Source organism: Macaca nemestrina, chromosome 2, assembly GCF_043159975.1.
Source record: "Macaca nemestrina isolate mMacNem1 chromosome 2, mMacNem.hap1, whole genome shotgun sequence".
NCBI classification, from domain to species: Eukaryota; Metazoa; Chordata; class Mammalia; order Primates; family Cercopithecidae; genus Macaca; species Macaca nemestrina.
The window spans coordinates 1,487,063-1,510,858 of record NC_092126.1 but is presented as its reverse complement, the minus strand read 5'-3'; the positions used below and the strand labels follow the sequence as shown (position 1 = coordinate 1,510,858).

General features: G+C 48.0%; 1 protein-coding gene, 1 long non-coding RNA gene and 1 other non-coding gene across 10 annotated transcripts in view; 2 read left to right on the top strand and 1 right to left on the bottom strand.

Annotated features, from left to right (window-relative positions):
- LOC112424770 (uncharacterized) overlaps nt 1-23,796 on the bottom strand; it is a 38,831-nt gene that overhangs the window by 14,614 nt on the left and 421 nt on the right. For 3 of the 6 annotated variants that reach the window (XR_011619491.1, XR_011619494.1, XR_011619492.1), the window contains exons 1-3: nt 9,565-11,865; nt 5,824-6,015; nt 2,336-2,415 (exon numbers count right to left, since the gene is read on the bottom strand). This is a non-coding gene — a long non-coding RNA (uncharacterized lncRNA). Of the gene's footprint in view, nt 1-2,335; nt 2,416-2,519; nt 4,891-5,823; nt 6,019-9,564; nt 11,866-23,796 lie in introns of those variants that run through there. The other 3 variants (XR_011619495.1, XR_011619496.1, XR_011619493.1) reach the window with 3 other exon arrangements.
- LOC112424789 (U6 spliceosomal RNA) lies at nt 4,467-4,568 on the top strand. The gene has a single exon (XR_003015728.1). It is a non-coding gene; the product is annotated as a U6 spliceosomal RNA (small nuclear RNA).
- Nucleotides 23,085-23,796, top strand: part of LOC105470773 (UBX domain protein 7) — a 79,095-nt gene continuing 78,383 nt past the window's right edge. The window contains exon 1 of one of the 3 annotated variants that reach the window (XM_071090569.1): nt 23,085-23,219. In XM_071090569.1, the coding sequence (XP_070946670.1) occupies nt 23,147-23,219 (73 nt within the window). In that variant the 5' untranslated portion in view covers nt 23,085-23,146. The remainder of the gene's footprint in view (nt 23,220-23,796) is intronic. The other 2 variants (XM_071090568.1, XM_071090570.1) reach the window with 2 other exon arrangements.

Sequence of the window (23,796 nt, the reverse complement as noted above, 5' to 3'; positions counted from 1 at the left end):
ACGCCATCTCAAAAAAAAAAGAAAAGAAAAGAAAAGAAAGAAAGTCATCTCATATGTTATTTCAAACCAGAAAATGCAGTTCTTTTCTTTTCTTTTCTTTTCTTTTGAGATGGAATCTCACTCTGTCCCCCAGGCTGGAGTGCAGTGGCACAATCTTGACTCACTGCAACCTCTTCCTCCTAGATTCAAGTGATTCTCCTGCGTCAGCCTCCCAAGTAGCTGGGACTACAGGTGTGTGCCACCATGCCTAGCTAATGTTTCTATTTTTAGTAGAGATGGAGTTTCACCGCCAGGCTGGTCTCGAACTCCTGGCCTCAGGTGATCTGCCTGCCTTGGCCTCCCAAAGTGCTGGGGTTACAGACTTGATTGAGCCGCCTCGCCCAGCCGTCACGGGAGCTCTTGCTTGAGAGCACTAGCTTTCCCAGTCTCCGCTGACAGTAAGCAGGACAGTGGCTAATGAGATTTGCAGAGACAGTAGAGACACCTCTTTGGATTCCTTTGTTTACCTTTCTCTTATGGCAGCCACTGCTATAGCAACCAGTTCTTTCTTCCAGTTTTTTTTTAGAGGAAAAGCGTCCCTCTGTTGCCCAGGCTGGAGTGCCATGACGTGATCACGTCTCACTGCAACCTCAAACTCCTGGCTCAAATGATCCGCCCACCTCAGCCTCCTAAGTGGCTGAGACCACAGCCATGCACTACCATGGCCAGCTAATTTAAAAAACAAAATTTATAGAGACAAGATCTCCCTGTATTGGTCGGGCGCAGTGGCTCATTCCTGTAATCCCAGCACTTTGGGAGACCAAGGCGGGTGGATTGCCTGAGCTCAGGAGTTCAAAAACACCCTGGGCAACATGATGAAACCCCATCTTTACTAAAATACAAAAAAATTAGCTGGGCATGGCAGTGAGAGCCTGTAACCCCAACTACTCGGGAGGCGGAGGTGGGAGAATCACTTGAGCCTGAGAGGCGGAGCTTGCAGTGAGCTGAGATCACGCCACTGCACTCCAGCTTGGGCAACAGAGTGAGACTCCATCTACAAAAAAACAAAAAAAAACAAAAAACCTCCCTGTATTGCTCAGGGTGATTTCAAACCCCTTGGGCTCAAGCAATCCTCCTGCCTCAGCCTCCCAAAGTGCTGGGATTACAGGCAGGAGCCACTGGGCCCAGTCTATAGCACTCAGTTCTCACTGGGCTCCGAACAGCTTCTTGTGGTTACCACCACATAGCACCTGACCTCAAGCCTGTGCCATGTGTCAGGTCTGGGATGATTTTACCCTACTAACAAGCTAGTAAGTTAGCCTATTACTGCTTCATGAATGTTGGCAGAGGACATTCAATTCCTGGTGTGAGAGAAAGGACTTTATTACTCATGGCACAGCAAGCAGCAAGAATATCATGTTTGTGTCAGTTCTCCTTGCCAAGGAGTACAGACGAGGGAGCAGCAGTACTTCATAAAGGAAACTCATTCTTGGATAGCTACAAGAATCTTTTGGGGAGGCGTTTTGAAGGAAGCTGAGGTTCTGTGTGAGCAAATGAGGGGTGAGCTGCCAGCAAAGTTGTGGGTAAGTGTTAATGTGACCTTATTTGCACCCCTGGGCTGATAAGAACTGGAACATTCAAGTTACACTTTTTTTTTTTTTGAGACAGAGTCTTGCTCTGTCGCCCAGACTGGAGTGCAGTGGCTGGATCTCAGCTCACTGCAAGCTCCGCCTCCCGGGTTCATGCCATTCTCCTGCCTCAGCCTCCCGAGTAGCTGGGACTACAGGTGCCCGTCACCTCGCCCGGCTAGTTTTTTGTATTTTTTAGTAGAGACGGGGTTTCACCGTGTTAGCCAGGATGGTCTCGATCTCCTGACCTCGTGATCCGCCCGTCTTGGCCTCCCAAAGTGCTGGGATTACAGGCTTGAGCCACCGCACCCGGCCGAAGTTACACTTTTAAATGCCTATAGGTATTGTACGATGAGATGGCAAGGATAGGATCCTAGAATCAGATAGACATGGATTCAAATTCTGCTTCTATTTTTTGTTTTGTTTGTTTTTTGAGATGCAGTCTCGCTCTGTCACCTGGGCTGGAGTGCAATGGCACGATCTCAGCTCACTGTGACCTCCACCTCCCGGGTTCGGGCAATTCTCCTGCCTCAGCCTCAGTATCTGGGATTACAGGCGTGAGCCACTGCGCCTGACCAAATTCTGCTTCTAGCTGTGTAGCCCTAACCTCTCTGAATGTTTCCTAAACTATACAATAGAGGTTATTTCTCATAAAATTGTTGAAAAGAGTCAGTGACATCGCATATGCATGATAGGATAAGTTTTTAAAATATTAACCAATATTTTACCCCATCCTTGGATTACGTGATCCTTCCGTCATTTTGTCATCTGGACCATTCTCCATTTCTTCCTTCAGGAAAGGGTTCACCTGGGAGAAAAAGAAGTTAGTTTCATGCTTTTGCATTTCAAAAATCTACCTTTCAGAGAGAAACAGAACGAACTCAACACAAGAAAATAGATTTGTAAGTATACCTGATGTTGGCTGGGCGTGGTGGCTCACACCTGTCATCCCAGCAATGTGGGAGGCCAAGGCGGGTGGATCACGAGGTCAGGAGTTCAAGACCAGCCTGGCCAATGTGGTGAAACTCTGTCTCTGCTGAAAATACAAATAATTAGTCAGGCATGGTGGCGGGTGCCTATAAGCCCAGCTACTCGGGAGGGTGGGGCAGGAGAATCGCTTGAACTCAGGAGGCAGAGGTTGTGGTGAGCCGAGATCACGCCATTGCACTCTAGCCTGGGCAACAAGAGCAAAACTCCTTCTCAAAAAAAAAAAAAAAAGAAGCTGGGCGCAGTGGCTCACGCCTGTAATCCCAGCACTTTAGGAAGCTGAGGTGGGTGGATCACGAGGTCAGGAGATCGAGACCATCCTGGTTAACACGGAGAAACCCCGTCTCTACTAAAAATACAAAAAAAAAATTAGCCGGGCATGGTGGTGGCACCTGTAGTCCCAGCTACTCGGGAGGCTGAGGCAGGAGAATGGCGTGAACCCAGGAGGCGGAGCTTGCAGTGAGCTGAGATGACGCCACTGCACTCCAGCCTGGGAGACAGAGCAAGACTCCGTCTCAAAAAAAAAAAAAAAGAATACCTGATGTTGAGTGAGACAGGGTTCCCCGACCTCAAACCAAATAAAGACTTCCTGGGTCGGAAGAGGTGGTGAAGAAGCAGCATTACAAGTTCACGGCCAGGCGCGGTGGCTCACACCTGTAATCCCAGCACTTTGGGAGGTTGAGGCAGGCTGATCACCTGAGGTCAGGAGTTCAAGACCAGCCTGACCAATATGGTGAAACCCCATCTCTACTAAAAATACAAAAATTAGCCGGGTGTGGTGGCAGGCACCTGTAATCCCAGCTACTCAGGGGGCTGAGGCAAAAGGATCACTTAAACCTGGGAGGCAGAGTTTGCCATGAGCCGAGATTGCACCACTGCACTCCATCCTGGGTGACAGAGTGAGACTCCATCTCAAAAAAAAGAAGCATTACAAGTTCAGGTGCAGTGTGAGCTCCTAGAGAACGACACCTTGAGCCCCAGACCCCTGCAAGCTCCAAAACAACATAGCAAGGGTGACAGCCTCAGATAAACTCCGAGTTTTCCTTGCCCCAACATTTCCTGTATGTTCAAGGGTGACACAGACCGGTAGGCCAGACAACCCTTAGGCATGAAGGCACCCTACAGATGAGAACGCGGGAGAACGCCCCCTGCTGTCTTGGAGGGGGCGAAGCAGCCCAGAGACCATAAGGATAATTCAAGGATCCTTGTGTGGGTAGATGACAAAGCTCACGTGCCTCCCAAGGCAGGATGTGTGTGTGCTAGAGTAAGTCCCCTTAGAATGTAGGCATCACTTAGTGCTTGAGGAAACCAATTTAACTGAAACTAGATTTTGCTACTGCAGATGAAACAGGCTAACAATAAAAATAACCTTGAATTATAGGATAGTAAAGCTACTGTACAACTATTTCTGGCTCAAGGTTAGTATCAGTTATTTGTGGACTTCATCCAGGATGTCTTAGAATTCCAGGGGTCTCATATCTATTTGATATGACTCAAAAAAACAAATAGAAAAAAAAACCAAAACACTAACCCTAGACTAGAATTGGAACTGAGGGCCAGGCACGGTGGCTCACACCTGTAATCCCAGCAGTTTGGGAGGCTGAGGCGGGAGGATCACTTGAGGTCAGGAGTTTTAGACCAGCCTGGCCAACATGGTGAAACCCCGTCTCTACTAAAAATACAAAAATTAGCAGGGTATGGTGGCACTCACCCATAATCCCAGCTACTCGGGAGGCTGAGGCAGGAGAATCCCTTAAACCCAGGAGGCAGAGGTTGCAGTGAGCTGAGATTGCACCACTGCACTCCAGCCTGGGTGATAGAGCAAGACTGTGTCTCAGAAAAAAAAAAAAAAAAAAAGAATGGTGGCCATGCTTGCTTCAGCAGCACATATACTAAAATGGGAACAATACAAAGAAGATTAGCATGGCCCTTGCTCAAGGATGAACTAAAATTCGTAAAGTGTCCCATAAAGTTTTAAGATTTTTAATTCTTTTTTTAAAAAAGAAAAGAGGCCGGGTGCAGTGGCTCACACCTGTAATCCCAGCACTTTGGGAGGCCGAGGCGGGTGGATCACAAGGTCAGGAGATCGAGACCATCCTGGCCAACATGGTGAAACCCTGTCTCTACTAAAAATACAAAAAACTAGCTGGGTGTGGTAGTGGGAGCCTGTAGTCCCAGCTACTCGGGAGGCTGAGGAAGGAGAATCGCTTGAACCTGGGAGGCAGAGCTTGCAGTGAGCTGAGATCCGGCCACTGCACTCCAGCCTGGGCGACAGAGCGAGACTCCATCTCAAAAAAAAAAAAAAAAAAAAAAAAAAAAAGCTGGGCGTGGTGGTTCACACCTGTAATCTCAGCACTTTGGGAGGCTAAGGTGGGAGGATTGCTTGAGCCCAGGAGTTTGAGACCAGCCTGGGCTACATAAGGAGACCCTGTCTCTATTGATGTTAAAGAAAAAAAAAGAGCCGTAGAGTCCCCAAAGAGCCTAGATCAGTTGGTGATCATCTTACCCCTTGGGTGGACAACCAACGCCCTGAAACTGGCCTATATCGTCTGAGAAGGAAGATAACAGATGGCATGGCTGGTCGTTAGGCTCCTGTTGCTTTTAAGCTGAGTTGGTGGCTCTGCCTTTTATTTATTTATTTATTTAGAGACAGAGTTTCACTCTTGTTGCCCAGGCTGGAGTGCAATGGTGCGATCTCGGCTCACTGCAACATCCGCCTCCCGGGTTCAAGCGATTCTCCTGCCTCAGCCTCCTGAGTAGCTGGAACTACAGGTGCCCGCCACCACGCCCAGCTAATTTTTGTATTTTTAGTAGAGACAGGGTTTCAGCATATTGGCCAGGCTGGTCTTGAACTCCTGACCGTGTGATCTACCCGCCTCGGCCTCCCAAAGTGCTGGGATTACAGGCATGAGCCACCGCGCCCAGCTGAATCTGCCCTTTTTTAAAGGCATACGAGACCCATCAGATGAGGCACCTAGCTCAACGGAAGTCATGTCCCTGGTGAGCAGAGGGAATGGAAATGTTATTCTAGCAGGAAAACTCTACAGGGGAGAAGAAAGAGGGACTCAGGCAAGTGGATGCAGGTGAGCACATCGCCTTGGATCCAGGCTTTTCGAAAGACTTGAGGAGCCGTAATGTGTTATCTATGGCTGTGTAACAAATTACTCCAAAATGACAATTACTCAAACGACAATAAACATGTATTATCTTACGTAATAAATTATCTCACATAGCTCCTGTGGGTGAGGAATTCGGGGGTAGCTTAGCTGGGTGGGTCCGGCAGGGCTCTCCTCAGGTTCTAGCGAAGGTGTCAGCTGCGGCTGCAGGATCTGAATGTTTGAACGGGGCTGGAAAGTCAGCGCTGGCTGTGGGCAGGAGGCCTCAGTTCCTGAGCTGCTTCAGTGTTCTCATGACACGGCAGCTGCTTTTCCCCAGGACGAGTGATGTGCGAGGAAACAAAATGAAAGCTGCCATGTTTTTGATGACCTCGTCTTGGAAGTCTCACACTTCTGCCACATTTTCATTAAAAGCAAGTCATTAAATATGGCCCCAAGCAAAAGGGGAGAGAAAGTAGGTATCATTTTGTTTCCTTTTTTTTTTTTTTAATCACGGCTGCAGTTAAGGGAAGGAATCATTTTTTGAAGAAAGGTATGTCAAACAATTCATACTGTATTTATTTATTATTTCTTGCTCTGTCACCCAGACTGGAGTGCAGTGGCGTATTCATAGCTCATTGCCAGCTCAACTCCTGGACTCAAGTGATTCTCCTGATGGCAGCAGGTGGCCCATCTGGAGCGGCTACTGCCATCACGCCGGCTGCAGCAGGGAGGCATAGCCAGGGCTGCACACTCCACAGGACCGGTGGGAGCCAGAGACAGGTGGGAGCCCAGCCCCTTTCGAGTTGGTGGGGCGGGAGCTCCCCAGGTGCAGCTGCCCAAATTGTGGCTGCAGATCTGGGCCTCCCACTCCGAGTAGCAGGCAGGAGCCCCGCCCCTCCCCACCTTGGACACAGCTGCAGCCGCTCAAACCACAGCTGCAGACCAAGGCATCCCTGCACTCTTGGGGAACCGAGAAGGCCCCGCCAGCCCTCACGGGCTCAGAAGTGCCTGCTCTTGCTGTCTGGCTTCTCCCTGCTGTTGGCACCTGCTCCAATCTCAGAGCAAAGTTGGGGCTGAGCCTGGGTGCTGTCACAGCCTGGCCAGGTGTGCACATACTCAAAGCAGTGCTGACACACCAGTCCCTGGCCGTCTCAGCCCCCTCCAGACTTTGGGTGCTGACAAGCATAAGAGGGAAGCCAATGGGAGACTGAGGGCAGCTCGCTGCCGGCCTGCAGGCACCTCTTGGCACCTACAGCCTGGGCACCATGAATGGGAACAGGAGGCAGACACATTCCTGGGTGGAAGGGGATAGGTCCCTGGTGAAGCCCCACCTTCAGGCCTGGGAGATCCTGAAGGTTGGGGGCCAGGCTGCCAGGCCCACAGACTGGAGTCGGAACTTGTGCTGCCTTTTCCAGGCCTGCCCATGCGCGTGGGGTCTGGCCACTGTGCACAGTCAGGCGTGCTGACTTTTTTTCAGTAGAGATTAGGTCTCACTATATGTGCCCAGGCTGGCCTTGAACTCCTGGCCTCAAGTGATCCTCTCACCTCAGCCTCCCAGGTGTGAGCCACCATGCCTGGTCAATAATATTTTTAAACCACCATAGCCCTGAATTGCTTTGTAAGAGGGAGTTCCTGGGGCCGGGGGCAGTGGCTCACGCCTGTAATCCCAGCACTTTGGGAGGCCGAGGCGGGCGGACCACGAAGTCAGGAGACCGAGACCATCCTGGATAACATGGTGAAACCCCGTCTCTACTAAAAATCCAAAAAATTAGCCGGGCGAGGTGACAGCACCTGTAGTCCCAGCTACTCTGGAAGCTGAGGCAGAATGGCGTGAACCCAGGAGGTGGAGCTTGCAGTGAGCTGAGATCCGGCCACTGCACTCCAGCCTGGGCCACAGAGCGAGACTCCATCTCAGAAAAAAAAAAAAGAGGGAGTTCTTTTTCTGTGGAATTAAATCTAGACAAATACCCAGATCCCATTATCATAAGGTGAGGGACTTGGATAAGAAGTAATTTCCTTTGCAATCATGCCCTATAACACAATCAGGGCCAAAGAGAAAAATGCAGGAATCCACTGGGGGGCTCTGGAAAAGCTCTTGCTTTGTCCTTCAATGTTCGTGACTTAAGCACTGGCATGATGGCTGGAGCTGCAAAAGCTTTCCCGCAGACCCGAGCAAGAGGCCAAGAGTTATCGCTCTGACCTCACTGGACCAGTACCAGCCTGCCTTCTTGTTATGTAACAGAAACAGGCTGGGCGCGGTGGCTCACCCCGTAATCCCAGCACTTTGGGAGGCCGAGGCGAGTGGATCATGAGGTCAAGAGATCGAGACCAGCCTGGCCAAGATGGTAAAACCCTGTCTCTACTAAAACTACAAAAATTAGCCGGGCGTGGTGGCGGGGGCCTGTAATCCCAGCTACTTGGGAGGCTGAGGCAGGAGAATCGCTTGAATCCGGGAGGCAGAGGTTACAGTGAGCTGAGATCGCACCACTGTACTTCAGCCTGGCGACAGAGTGAGGCTCCATCTCAATAAAAAAAAAACAAAAAACAAAAACCCCAGAGAAACAGTCTTCAATCACTAAAGCCTCTGGTATTCAAACGTTCTGTTATTCGCAGCCAAAAGCATTCCTGACTAATGCCATTGACATGGTAGCAGGTTAGGGGAATGAGGGAAGAAAGGAATAAGTTGTCAGCTTTTGATTTTTTTTTTTTTTTTTTGAGAGACAAGGTCTTCACTCTAGTTCCCTTCTGAAATAAATAAATGAAAATGTTATAAAAAAAAAAAAAAAAGAGAGAGAGAGAGAGAGAGACAAAGCCTTGCTCTCTTGTCCAGGCTGGAGTACAGCAGTATGATCATAGTTCGCTGTAACCTCCAACTCCTGGGGTCAAGTGATCCTTCCACCTCAGCCTCCTGAGTAGCCAGGGCTACATATGTGTACCACCCCACCTAGTCATTCTTAAAACGTTTTTGTAGAGACAAGGTCTCCTATGTTGTCCAGGCTAGTCTTGAACTCTTGGTCTCAAGGCATCCTCCGGCCTTGGCCTCCCAGAGTGATGAGATTAGAGGCGTGAGCCACAGCCACAGCTTTTGCTTTTTTTCTTTTTTTGGAGACAGGGTCTCCCTCTGTTACCGAGGCTGGAGATTATGGCTCACTGCAACCTCAACCTCCCAAGGCTCAAGCGATCCTCCTGCCTCAGCCCCCTGAGTAGCTAGGACAAGAGGTGCACACCACCATACTGGGCTAATTTTTGTATTTTTAGTAGAAACAGAGTTTTGCCATGTCGGCCAGGCTGGTCTCAGACCCCTGAGTTCAGGCAATCCACTCACCTCAGCCTCCCAAGTGCAGGGATTACTGGCTTAAGCCACCATGCCTGGCCAGCTTTTGAATTTTAAAACCTAAGCCTCAGGTGGGTCCAACAAAACTCAGGCTATAGCCAGGTGCCATGGCTTATGTGTATCTCAGTGCTTTGGGAGGCTGGGGTGGGAGAATCCCTTGAGGACAGGAGCTTGAGGCTGCAGTGAGCTATGATCATGCTACCACACTCCGGTCCAGGTGACAGAGTGAGACCCTTGTCTCAAACAACAACAACAACAACAACAAAAAGGCTATGGCCGATAGATTTGGTAGAATTGATGACAAGTAAACAGGCTACCCCATCCTCAGACTACATAAAGATTCCCTGGTCTGGGAATAATAACAGGTTTTTTCGTTGTTACTTTTCCTATGGTGCTGATGGGAATAATAAAAATTAAATTGTTAAACTGAGTTATAGAAAAATACAATTATATTTCCTGTCACATGAGTTTGTGTATGAAGATACACACTTCCAATATAGCAATTCTCATTTGATTGAAAATGTTATTCCTTTCTTACCTTTTGATGTCTTACTATTACAATTTTCTCTGCATGTCCATGGGGAATTGGTTCCAGGACCTCACTTGGATATCAAAATTTGAGGATTAGCCAGGCGCGGTGGCTCACGTTTGTAATCCCAGCACTTTGGGAAGCTGAGGCGGGCGGATCACTTGATGTCAGGCGTTCGAGACCAGCCTGGCCAACATGGTGAAAACCCATCTCTACTAAAAACCCCAAGACATTAGCTGGGGCCTGGTGCGGTGGCTCATGCCTGTAATCCCAGCACTTTGGGAGGCCAAGGTGGGCCTGAGGTGGGCTGAGGATTACCTGAGGTCAGGAGTTTGAGACCAGCCTGGTCAACATGGTGAAACCCCGTCTCTACTAAAAATACAAAAAAATTAACCGGGCAGGGTGGTGGTTGCCTGTAATCCCAGCTACTCAGGAGGCTGAGGCAGGAGAATCGCTTGAACCTGACAGGCGGAGGTTGCAGTGAACTAAGAATGCACCATTACACTCCAGCCTGGACGACCCAGAGTGAAACCCCAAGGGGCTGTGAAATAAAAAAGTCCAAGTCCGGCCGGGCGCGGTGGCTCAAGCCTGTAATCTCAGCACTTTGGGAGGCCGAGACGGGTGGATCACGAGGTCAGGAGATCGAGACCATCCTGGTTAACATGGTGAAAACCCGTCTCTACTAAAAAAAATACAAAAAACCAGCCGGGCGAAGTGGTGGGCGCCTGTAGTCCCAGCTACTCGGGAGGCTGAGGCAGGAGAATGGCGTAAACCCGGGAGGCGGAGCTTGCAGTGAGCTGAGATCCGGCCACTGCACTCCAGCCTGGGGGACAGAGCGAGACTCCGTCTCAAAAAAAAAAAAAAAAAAAAAAAAAGTCCAAGTCCAAGGCCAGCAAAGGTGGGGAATTGCATTAGTTTGGTAGGGCTGCCATAATAAAATACCATAGACTGGGGGCGCAAATAACAGAAATTTGTTTTCCCACAGTCCTAAGGCTGGAGGTCCAAGATCATGGCTGGTAGGTTTGGTTTCACCCGAAGGACCCTGTGCTTGGCTTGTGGAGGGCGAGGGCTGCCTTCTTGCTACGTGTTCCTGTGGTCTCTCCTCTGTGTGTGCTTGCTTGCCCCTGGTGTCTCTCTGTGTGTCCTAATTTCCTCTTTTTTTTTTTTTTTAGACCGAGTTTACCTCTTGTTGCCCAGGCTGGAGTGCTATGGCGTGATCTTGGCTCACTGCAACCTCTGCCTCCCGGGTTCAAGCGATTCTCCTGCCTCAGCCTCCTGAGTAGCTGGGATTACAGGCACCCACTGCCACGCCCAGCTAATTTTTTTGTATTTTTAGTAGAGACGGGGTTTCACCATGTTGGCCAGGCTGGTCTCGATCTCCTGACCTCAGGTGATCCTCCCGCCTCAGCCTCCCAAAGTGCTGGGATTACAGGCATGAGCCACTGTGCCCGGCCACATAGTTATTATATAATCCATGTCTGAAATTCCAGTATTGAAGTATTTACAAGTCTGTTCATTCTATCTGTTGTTCATACTGCTTCTACTACATGGTACTTGGATTTTTTGTGTGTGTACTTAGGCATTTTCTCTTTTTCTGTGAGCTGCTTATTATTATTATTGTTTTTTACAAAATTATGTGGGCCGGGCGCGGTAGCTCACGCCTGTAATCCCAGCACTTTGGGAGGCCGAGGCGGCGGATCACCTGAGGTCAGGAGTTGGAGAACAGCCTGACCAACATGGTGAAACCCCGTCTCTACCAAAAATACAAAAAAAATTTAGCCAGGCGTGGTGGTGCCTCCCTGTAATCCCAGCTACTTGGGAGGCTGAGGCAGGAGAATCACTTGAACCTGGGAGGTGGAGATTGCAGTGAGCCGAAATTGTGCCATTGCACTCCAGCCTGGGCAACAGAGTGAAACTCCGTCTAGAAAAAAAAAAAAAAAAGCTGCAGACATCATCTTTTACCCAAGTATGTTAGAGTGCATCTCTTAGAAATGAGAACACTCGGGCCGGGTGCGGTGGCTCACGCTTGTAATTCCAGCACTTTGGGACGCCGAGGCGGGCGGATCATCTGAGGTAGGGAGTTTGAGACCAGCCTGACTAACATGGAGAAACACCCTGTCTCTACTAAAAATAGAAAATTAGCCAGGCATGGTGGTGCATGCCTGTAATCCCAGCTATTTGGGAGGCTGAGGAAGGAGAATCGCTTGAACCTGGGAGGTGGAGGTTGTGGTGAGCCGAGATCGCACCATTGTACTCCAACCTGGGCAACAAGAGTGAAACTCTCTCTCAAAAAAAAAAAAAAAAAAAAAAAAAAAAAGAAATAAGAACACTCTTTTCTATAACTATGATGTAATTAAAACATCTAAGAAAATTCTAACTTTGTAATGTTATCTCATAATATTGAGTCCCTTTAGAATTGTATTTCCCCAAAAAAGTCTTCCATAGATTTTTTTTTTAATGACCAGGATTCAATCAAAGTTTTGCATCTGCTTGTAATGTCTTTTTACTCTCTTTTCATTCATAGCAGTTCCCCTGTTTCCCTCTCTCCCCGTCTGTTTTCCACCTGTGACACTGACTTTTTGTTGCTTTGGTTTTTATTTATTGACTTTCACTTTTTTTTTTTTTTTCTTGAGGCAGAGTCTTGCTCTGCTGCCCAGGCTGGAGTGCAGTTGCAACCTCCACATCCCAGGTGCAAGCAACTGTTATGCCTCAGCCTCCCGGGTAGCTGGGATTACAGGTGCCCGCCACCATGCCTGGCTAATTTTTGTATTTTTTGTAGAGATGGGGTTTCACCATGTTGGCCAGGCTGGTCTCCAACTCCTGACCTCAGGTGATCCTCCCACCTTGGCCTCCCAAAGTGCTGCGATTATAGGCATAAGCCATTGTGCCTGGCCTTTTAAATTAAGTTAAATTTTTTTTTTTTTTTTTTGAGATGGAGTCTTGGTCTGTGGCCCAGGCTGGACGGCAGTGGCACAATCTCAATCTCAGCTCACTGCAACCTCTGCCTCCCAGGTTCAAGCGATTCTCCTGCCTCAGCCTCCCTAGTGACTGGGATTACAGGCGCCCCCCCTCCACGCCAGGCTAATTTTTGTATTTTTGCTAGTGATTGGGGTTTCGCCATGTTGGTCAGGCTGGTCTCGAATTCCTGACCTCAGGCGATCTGCTTGCCTTGGCCTCCCAAGGTGCTGGATGGACAGGCTGAGCCACTGAGCCCGGCTGACATTCACTTTTTGAAGGGACCAGGACAGTTATCTTATGAATGCCCGTAGCCTAGATTTGCCTGAGTGCTTCCTCGTGGCCTCCTTTAATTTGTATCTTGATCTTCCTATACATTTTGTAGTCTGGAAACTAGGCCTAGAGGCTTGATTGGTACAATTTTGCCAAGAATACGTCATACTGCACATTTCCTAACACATCACATCAAAATTATCAGGTTGTCCCACTCTTATTAATGTTAAGTGGGATCACTTGGTTAAAGTCATGGTTGCCAGATAGCTTCCCCAAATTGACATTTAAGAATCACAGGCCAGGCTGGGCGCGGTGGCTCACACCTGTAATCCCAGCACTTTGGGAGGCTGAGGTGGGTGGATCACCTGAGGTCAGGAGTTCGAGACCAGCCTGGCCAACATGGAGACACTCCATCTGTATTAAAAATACAAAACTTAGCCAGGAGTGGTGGCTCACACCTGTAATCCCAGCTACTTGGGAGGCTAAGGCAGGAGAATATGCTTGAACCCGGGAGACGGAGGTTGCAGTGAGCCAAGATTGTGCCATTGCACTCAAGCCTGGGTGACACAGTGAGACTCTGTCTAAAAAAGAATAAAATTAAATTAAAAATAAGGAATCACAGGACAGTTTTTCAGCTTCTTATAATGTCAAACATACACTCACAGCCCGGTGGGATGGCTCACGCCTGTAATCCCAGCACTTTGGGAGGCTGAAGCGGGCAGATCACCTGAGGTCGGGAGTTAAAGACCAGCCTGGCCAACATGGCGAAACCCCATCTCTACTAAAAATACAAAAATTAGCCAGGCGTGGTGGCGGGTGACTCTAATCCCAGCTACTCGGGAGGCTGAGGCCGGAGAATGGTGTGAACCTGGGAGGCGGAGGTTGCGTGAATCGAAATTGCGTCACTGCACTCCAGCCTGGGCGACAGAAGCGAGATTCCGTCTCAAAAAAAAAAAAAAAAAAAAAAATACACTCACTATATGAGCCAGCAATTCCTCATGTAGGTGTTTTTCGAAGAGGAATAAAAACCTATGTTCATACAGAAACTTGTACATGAGTTTATAGTAGCTTTATTCATAATTGCCCCTAACTGTAGATAACCCAAATGCTCTTCAACTGGGGAATGGATAAACAGACTGGGATGCATCCTTATGATGGAACGATACTCAGCAATGAAAAGGAAAAAAATACAGACGCAGACACCACCATGATGAATTTTAACTGCATTGTGCTAAGTGTAAGAAGCCAGACTCGAAAGACTACTGCATTCTGTTTGATTCCATTTATATAACATTCTAGAAATAGCAAAAATCAGAGGAACAGAAAACCCTAACCCTAAACCAAAATAGAAATTTTTAAGTTTAATATTGAGAGAGATGTTTTCAGTGACTGACATACTCATTCAGTACTTTCCTAGTATCAAGAAATCTGGAAAAGTTAAGTGTCAATCAGAAAGACTCTAGGCAAAGGTGGAATCAGAACGAAGGGAAGTGCAGGAATGTTCCACGGTGCTCCTAGTGAAGCTTCGTGAATGGAGCGGATTTTGTTAATTGCCTAATTAACATTCATTCCCCTCCTTCTTTCTCCTTAAAAGCACCAAACTTTGGGGAGGTATCCACCTTCCTCCACAAAGCCATATGCTTTACTACACCAGTTATGTTTATCTCACATCCTTTGGCAGAGACTGGTTTAGGAACAGAATTGTGACTCAATTCAGACTCGATTCAGATGAATTTTGAAGGAATGTCTCTCCCAAGAGACTTCTAGGAACTATGTCCTTTCTCACAGAAGAGACGAGATGATGCTTCTTCCTTTGCATGTCACTGTACCTGGATGTGATGCTTCAAACTACTGCAGCTGTCTTGCTACCAGCCTAGAACAAAGCTCAGGCAGACCTGGGAAAGTCAGGAGAATCAGAGGCAGAGCTGGAGCCCTGTGGTGCCAGACATAGGCCCTACCCTATGTCCTATATTTAAGCTAGCTAAATTGGGTTTTCCCGATATAATACCCAATACCCTAAACAACTTAATGTCCATCCCACAATATAATATGTGTTTTTGGTGGTAGCAAGATTGGCCCACCTGAGAGGTGCTGAAAAAATAACTGAAATGTTTTTATTCTTTGAACTTTCTTTTTATATAATAATTGCTATGCACATCACGTCCCCAAACTTTTCGTCAATTCATTTTGTCTGGGTTCAAATCCCAGTTTCACCTCTTACATTACACATGTTTCTTTCTTTCTGTCTGTCTGTCTTTTTTTTTTTTTTGACAGTCTCACTCTGTTGCCCAGGCTGGAGTGCAGCGGCGAGATCTCAGTTCACTGCAACCTCTGCCTCCCAGGTTCTAGCGATCTTATGCCTCAGCCTCCTGAGTAGCTGGGATTACAGGTGTGTGCTACCACGCTCAGCTAGTTTTTGTATTTTTAGTAGAGATGGGGTTTCACCATGTTGGCCAGGCTGGTCTCGAACTCTGGGCCTCAAGGGATCCACCTGTCTCAGCCTCCCAAAGTGCTGGGATAACAGGAGTGAACCACCGTACCTGACCAACAGATGTTTCTAATTTTAATGAAGTCAACTTTATTAGTCATTGCCATTATGGTTTCTGATTTTATGTCTTTGTTATAAAATCTTCCCCTTCCTCAATCTGGACTTTCATGATCCACAACTTCAAGGCTGTGCAGTTTTGTCATGTGTGCAGGGCATTTCCTGGGACACAGAGTGGATGACATCCCCTTTAAGTTGTGCAAAGCAATTCTATTTGAAATCACTAGAATAAGCCCCTATATTTTCTTGTGAAAGTTGTCAAGTTTTGGCCAGGTGCAGTGGCTCACGCCTGTAATCCCAGCGCTTTGGGAGGCCAAGGTGGGCAGATCACCTGAGGTCCGGAGTTTGAGACCAGCCTGGCCAACATGGAGAAAACAGTCTCTACTAAAAATACAAAATTAGCCAGGCGTAGTGCTGCATGCCTGTAATCCCAGCTACTCAGGAGGCTGAGGCAGGAGAATCACTTGAACCCGGGAGGCAGAGGTTGTGGTGAGCCGAGACTGCGCCACTGCACTCCAGCCTGGGCGACAAGAGCGAAATTCTGTCCCCCAACGCCCCCCCCAAAAGAGAAAGTTTTACATTTTGTTATTCTCATTTAAATCTTTCAGAAACATATAATTTATTTTTGTATCTGATTTGGGATTGGAATCCAATTTTACCTGGTCCCAGGGTCCTAGTGCATCCTATCCTCCACTGGTTAGGATTGCCACTTCTGCCAGTGTCTGTATATATTTGTGTCTGTTTTTGGACTCTCTATTTTGTACTCTATTTGTTTACTCCCTACCAATACCACACAGTGTGAGCAGTCTTAGTTACTACACCTTTATTATATATCTATATATCTATATCTATATATATATATATTTTTTTTTTTTTTTTTTTTTTTTTTGAGGCAGAGTCTTGTTTCTGTCACCCAGGCTAGAGTACAGTGGCATGATCTTGGCTCACTACAACTTCTGCCCCCAGGCTCAAGCGATTCTCCTGCCTCTGCCTCCCAAGTAGCTGGCATTACAGGCATGTGCCACCACCCCCGGCTAATTTTTGTATTTTTAGTAGTGACGGGGTTTCACCATGTTGGCCAGGCTGGTCTTGAGCTCCTGACCTCAAGTGATCTGCCTACCTCGGCCTCCCAAAGTGCTGGGATTACAGGTGTGAGCCACTCCGCCCGGACTATAAAAATTCTTGATATGAGGTAGGGCAAGACTTCCACATGTCCTTTTACTTCAAAAGTGTTTTGATTATTGTTGACTCTTTACTTATGAATTTAAAAATAACCTTACAAAAATGCTTGAGAAACTCTGTGGGATTTTGAGTGAAATTAAATTGAATTTGCTGACTAATATATGGAAAACTGGCATCTTTATAATATTGAGTCTTTCCATACACGAATATAGCTTTTCTTTTTTTTTTTTTTTTTTTTGAGATAGGGTCGCACTCCATCCCCCAGGCTGGAGTGCAGTGGTGCAGTCATGGCTCACTGTAGCTTCAACCTCCTGGGCTCAATCGATCCTCCCATCTTAGCCTTCCAGGGAGCTGGGACCACAGGCATGTGCCACCATGCCCGAATAATTTAAAAAAAAAATTTTTTTTTTGTAGTAATGAGGTCTCACTATGTTGCCTGGGCTGGTCTCGAACACCTGCGCTCCAGGCGATGCTCCCACTTAGGCCTCCCAAAGTGTTGGGAGTATAGGCGTGAATCAAGGCGCCTGGCCCTGAATATAGGTTTTCACTTTACTGCCTATTCTTGTCTTACTGCCATGGTTAGGCCCTCTAGAATAATACTGAGTAGACGTAATGATAGAACACATTCTTCTTAGTGACGTTAAATGTCTAATTATTAATTAGACATTTATGATGCTGTTTACTCTGCATTTTTGGTAGATACATTTTATTAGATTAAGGAAGTTTCTTTATCTAGTTTGTTAAGGTTTTTTAAAAATTTTGTGAATGGGTAGGCATTATATCAATGGTTTTCCTGTGTCTGATCAAATGAATCAAATAATTTCTCTTATTTGTTTTACTATGGTGAATTACATTGACAGAGTTTTTTCTTCTTCTTCTTTTTTTTTAATCTGGAGTCTCTGTTGTCCAGGCTGGAGTGCACAGGGTGCAATTATAGCTCATTCAGCTTCAAACTCCTAGACAGTTGGGATCCAGCAGTCCTCCTACCTCAGCCTCCTGAGTAGCTGGGATTACAGAGGTGAGCAACTGTGCCCAGTTTGAAAGAGCTTTTTACTGTAAAATTATGCTGGCATTCCTGAAGTAAACCCAATAAGAACATATGTACATGTATGTGTGAATATGTGGATTTCTAAATTCTGGTTTAATTTAAGGTATCTGTTTGAGTAGTCATGAGTGCGGATGAGTTCTCATTTATTATTTTGTTTGATTTGATATCAGGGTTATGCTACCCTTATAGAAGGAGCTATTTGTTCCCACTGTTCTTTATCTGGAAGCATTTGTATAAGTTTGGGATAATCTGTTTCTTAACGTTTTTGGTAGTGATCTCCTGTAAAATTACTGGGGTGTGGTTATTTGTGTGGCAGATTTCATTTTGTTAATGGTCGTAAGTCTACGCATAGTTGAGTCCCATTTTGTTAATTATTTCTTCTAGGAAACTGTAATTTATTTTTTAATTCATCAGCATAAAATTATTCATAATATTCTCTTATTATTCATAATATTCTCTTATTATCTGCCATGTCTTTTTTTCATAATACTGTTTGTGTCTCTTTTTTCTTAATCTGTCAAAGGTTTTATTTTTATTTTTATTTTTTGTTTATTTTTTGAGATGGAGTCTCACTCTGTCATCCAGGGTGGAGTGCAATGGTGTAATCTCGGCTCACCGCAACCTCCACCTCCTGGGTTCAAGTGATTCTCCTGCCTCAGCCTCCTGAGTAACTGCGAATACAGGCACCTGCCACCACGCCCAGCTAATTTTTGTATTTTTAGTAGAGATGAAGTTTCACCATGTCGGCCAGGCTGGGCTGGAACTCTTGACCTCAGGTGATCTGCCCACCTCGGCCTCCCAAAGTGCTAGGCCTACAGGCATGAGCTACCACGCCTGGCCTATCAAAGGTTTTCAATATTGTTATTTCAGAGAACCAGCTTTTGGTTTTAAGAGTCCTCTCTTCTGTATTTTGTATTCTATATTATCAGTTTCTGCTCTTTATTGTATTTTCTTCATATTTTTCCTGTCACATTTCCCTGTTTGCTGAGTTGTTGTTCCTTCATTAACTTCTTGATTAAATGCTGCGCTACTTATTTTCCAGTCTTCTTCTCTAATATAACCAGTTAAGGTTATATATTTTCCTTTAGCTTCTGTTAAAACTCCACAAGTTTTGGGCCAGGTTCTGTGGCTCACCCCTGCTGTAATCCCAGCACTTTGGGAGGCCGAGACAGGTGGATCACTTGATGTCAGGAGTTCGAGACTAGCCTGGCCAACATGGTGAAACCCCTTCTCTACTAAAAATACAAAAATTAGCCAGGCATGGTGGTATGCTCCTGTAATCCCAGCTACTTGGGAGGCTGAGGCAGGAGAATCGCTTGAACCCAGGAGGCAGAGGCTGCAGTGAGCCAAGATCTTGCCACTGTACTCCAGCCTGGGTGACAGAGAGAGACTCTGTCTCAAAAAACAAAACAGGATGAAACAAAAAAGACCCAAACAAACCAGAAAGCTCCACAAGTTTTGAAATGTATTTCCATGACCATTCCGTTTTAAATCTGTGCCCATAAATTTCCTCTTTTCCATCCTGCTCTCTGCCCATGGGGCTGCCTGTGGGAACTACCAGGGGCTCCTCGCTGTGCCTTCTGTCTTCCATTTGGGTTCAGCCATTGAGGATTCCCGGCAGGAGACAGAAGAGGAGATCGAGGTCAGGGTATTTATTTCCCTGGGCTCTTCTCTGAGATTGCCTAAGCTGCTCATGTCCCTTGACAGAAGGTCATTGCTTCTTGCATGGTGGTTTGCTCTACAAAAAAATCTCATTTGGGATTTCTCTAACTTCTGTCTGTTCTCATCTCTTTGGACGTATGGGTTGTGACAGTTCTACTGTTACTAGATCCTCCACTGTTTCTTGTGATTTCCACATATCTTACCCAGGCTGGAGTGCAGTGGTGCCATCACGGTTCACTGCAGCCTGGACCACCTGGGCCCAAGTGATCCTCCCACCTCAGCCTCCAGAGTAGGTGGGACTACACGCTTGCACCACCATGCCTGGATAATTAAAATTTGTTTTTCTTTTTTCAGAGATAGGGTGGTCTCGAGCTCCTGGGCTCAAGTGATCCTCCTGCCTTGGCCTCCCAAAGTGCCTGGATTACAGGCATGAGCCACCGCACCCATCCTTCATATTCATATTCTGTTTTTCTTTTTTTGAGATGGAGTCTCACTCTGTTGCCCAGGCTGGAGCGCAGTAGTGCAATCCTGGCTCACCGCAACCTTCACCTCCTGGGCTCAAGTGATTCTCCCGCTTCAGCCACACGAGTAGCTGGGATTACAGGCGTGCGCCATCATGCCCAGCTAATTTTGTATTTTTAGTAGAGACGGTGTTTCACCATGTTGGTCAGGCCAGTTTGGAGCTCCTGACCTCAGGTGATCCCCAGCTTCGGCCTCCCAAAATGCTGGGATGACAGGTGTGAGCCACTGCACCCGGTCAGTCCTTCATATTCTTTAATAATCCAAAAAAGCTTTTCTTTTCTTTTTTTTTTTTTTTTTGAGACGGAGTCTCGCTCTGTTGCCCAGGCTGGAGTGTGCAGTGGCGAGATCTCAGCTCACTGCAAGCTCCGCCTCCCGGGTTCACGCCATTCTCCTGCCTCAGCCTCCCGAGTGGCTCGGACTACAGGCGCCGCCACCACGCCCGGCTAGTTTTTTTTTGTATTTTTTAGTAGAAATGAGGTTTCACCGTGTTAGCCAGGATGGTTTCGATCTCCTGACCTCGTGATCCACCCACCTCGGCCTCCCAAAGTGCTGGGATTACAGGCTTGAGCCACCGCGCCCGGCCCAAAAAAGCTTTTCAAGGTTGTATTATTCATCAATTCGTTATTTATTTTTCCCTATTCCCTGGTTATCCATGGAAACTGTCTCATTTTCTTTCCTTCCTTCCCTCCCACCCCGCACCGTGGAATCTTTTTGGCCCCCTGTCTCATTTTCTTTTATCTTATTTTTTAATTTCTAAAAAAATGCCTTCTGGAGTTGTGGATGCCACAGCCTTTATCACCTTTTCTTGCACTGTTAATCTAAATCATATCATTAAATCTGAATTATAAGACTCTGGAAATAAACCTGGTAAACCTGCAGAGCTCATTGCTAGCTTCTCCATCTGATGGAGGTACAGTAATCACTGTGTTAGTTTTTGTAGTTAATGGTGTTATACCATTTTATGTGGAGCTTGATTTTGCATGGCTGGCTAGTGACTCAGCCTTTAGGATGAAGGGTTAGGGAGACAGAGGTAACACTTTCTTGATTTGACTTTCTTCCCTTGTGTGTGTTTGCACCTCTGCATCAAATGTGAAGGAATCACCTTCTGAAATTCATGACTGGTCCAGGTCCTTCCTCGGCCCATCTAGAGAATGGCAGCAACCTGGAAGGCAGTGCCAGGACCAATCTGTCATTGAACTTAAAATACTTTTTTTTTTTTGAGATGGAGTCTTGCTCTGTCACCCAGGCTGGAGTGCAGTGGCATGATCTAGGCTCACTGCAACCTCCACTTCCCGGGTTCAAGTGATTCTCCTGCCTCAGCCTCCCAAGTAGCTGGGATTACAGGTGCCTGCGCCACCACAGCGGCTAATTTTTGTAATTTCAGTAGAGATGGGGTTTCGCCATGTTGGCCAGGCTGGTCTTGAACTCCTGACTTCAGGTGATCCGCCCGCCTCGGCTTCCCAAAGTGCTGGGATTACTGGAGTCTGCTTTCTTTTACAGTAATCATATCTTCCTGAAACTATAGCCCGGCCGGGCGCGATGGTTCATGCCTGTAATCCCAACACTTTGGGAGGCTGAGGCAGGCGGATCACTTGAGGTCAGCAGTTTGAGACTAGCCTGGTCAACATCGTCTCTACTAAAAATAGAAAAATTAGTCTGGCGTGGTGGTTCGTGCCTGTAATCCCAGTTACTTGGGAGGCTGAGGCAGGAGAATCGCTTGAACTGGGGAGACGGAGGTTGCAGTGAGCTGAGATTGCGCCACTGCACTCCAGCCTGGGCAACAGAGCGAGACTCCCTGTCAAACAAAACAAAACAAAACAAAAAACTATACCCCTTGATTTGACATGGCTATTTAAATTCTCCCCAATAGCATATTTACTCTTAAGATGTGTCAATTCTTCAGATAGCTCATCCCATCTTTTATTGGGCCATTTTCCTCTGAAGATGCAAAATATGTGGGTGGAGGCTGGAAGGTAGGAGGCTAAAACAAACAGAATCGCACGGAATCTCCTTTTTTTTTTTTTGAGATGGAGTCTTGCTCAGTCGCCCAGGCTGGAGTGCAGTGGTGCAATCTCGGCTCACTGCAAGCTCCACCTCCCGGGTTGACGTCATTCTCCTGCCTCAGCCTCCCCAGCAGCTGGGACTACAGGTGACCGCCACCTCGCCCGGCTAATTTTTTTGTATTTTTAGTAGAGACGGGGTTTCACCGTGTTAGCCAGGATGGTCTCGATCTCCTGACCTCATGATCCGCCCACCTCGGCCTCCCAAAGTGCTGGGATTACAGGCTTGAGCCACGGCACCGGGCCGCACGGAATCTCTTTTAACTTTATGGGCAAGGTGGGGAATCATTAGATTTGAGCGCACCCCACTCATGTAACTGTTTTACAAAATAAAATTATTCAAGTAACACACGAATTTTTTTTTTTGAGATGGATTCTTGATATATTTCCCAGTCTGGTCTCGAACTCCTTGCCTCAAGCGATTCTCCCACCTCGGCCTTCCAAAGTGCTGGGATTACACTTATGAGCCACCGCGCCCGGCCAGTAATGTTTGTTTAAAAATAAAAAGATAAATAAGAAACTCGAAGTAAAGTCTGCTTTGACCATCGTGCCCATCGTTCTCCTCTCTGAAGGTAACCATTACCAGCGTTTTGAGCACACTTTTCCAGTCTCCTTTCTATATGTCTTCTCAACTCTATTGCATATACAGAGTTTCTTTTTATACACATGACACCTCTTGGGGTCTCACTAAGACGCTAACGGGAGACGTGATGGCCGATTTATTTAAGGAAAGCAGACTAAATAATCGCTGATGGGAACCCACTGGGTGTCAACCCTGCGCTAGGTGCTTTCTTTGGTATGAAGGGTTCTGGAATTTCACTCGCCACAGTCGGTGAGCTGAGCCATTAGTCTAGAGGCTGGGGGGCGGGGACGGGGAGAGTCGCTTCAAAGCGAGGAGGCAGGGTTTGTATTTTGATGGGACCTAACAGAGCGCGGAGCAACTGCGAAGCAGAAAAAATACCGTTACCGGAGTTGGCCCTGTCAATAAAGCTCGCGAAGCTGAAATGCGAAATATCTGCCAAGACGGAAGCTTCCTTCGGAATGTAGGAATCGACACTGCGCCTGCGAGACTAGCCTTGGAGCCCGGAGAGGAAAGCACCAGCAGTGGCAAAAACGATGCACCGGGCAGGCAGCAACCGAGCAGCCAACCGGAGAGCGGGTAGCGCTCCGGCCCGGTGGGCAAGTGCGCCTGCGCAGACCACTGGAGGGGGCCGGGAGGGGCGGGGCTTGGGGGCGGGGCTTGAGGGGCGGTCAATGCGCCTGCGCACACCGCGCGGCGAGGTGGGGGAGGGCGGTCCGTGTGTGTCTGTGTTGTTGTTCGGCGGCGGCGGCGGCGGCGGTAAGATGGCTGCCCACGGGGGCTCCGCGGCGTCCTCGGCGCTGAAGGGGTTAATTCAACAGTTCACCGCCATCACCGGTAAGAGACGCGGTTACCGGAAGGTGGAGGGGGGGGTCCGGAGCGGGCGGCGGGTCTGCCCCGGGCTTCCCCTCACCTTCAGGCATTCCTCCTTCGGGCTTTACCCACAGCTCCCGTCCTCCCTCCTGAGGAAGAGGCGACGACGGCGTCGGGGTCTCCGGGTTCAGGCGGGAGACAGCCCCCGCGCTCCCGAGACCCTCGTTCTCTGTCTCCTAGTAGTGTGGAGGGAGATCCCCCAGCCCCCCGCCAGCCCAGACCTGGGAATGGGCCGAGTCCGCCGCCCCCGCCGGCCCGGGGACCCGGGGGCGGGAGGAGTGGGGGGCCGCACCCGGGCCACCGCCCTCCTCCTCCTCCTTCATCATCTCCCTTCTCGGTGCAGCCCTGCGGGGCGGTGCGTCTCCTCACCTCCGTTTTCCTTTCTTCCCCGGCCAGGTCATCCTGCCCCGGTCCCCGGCCTGCCCTTCCCCTTTCCGGGCCCCTCGGAGCCATCGCAGTGGCCCTGGCGGGTTCGGGCCCTCCCGCCTTCACGGCGAGGCCGGTGGGTTCGGCCGTGCCCGTACACTTCCCGGGGGATAGG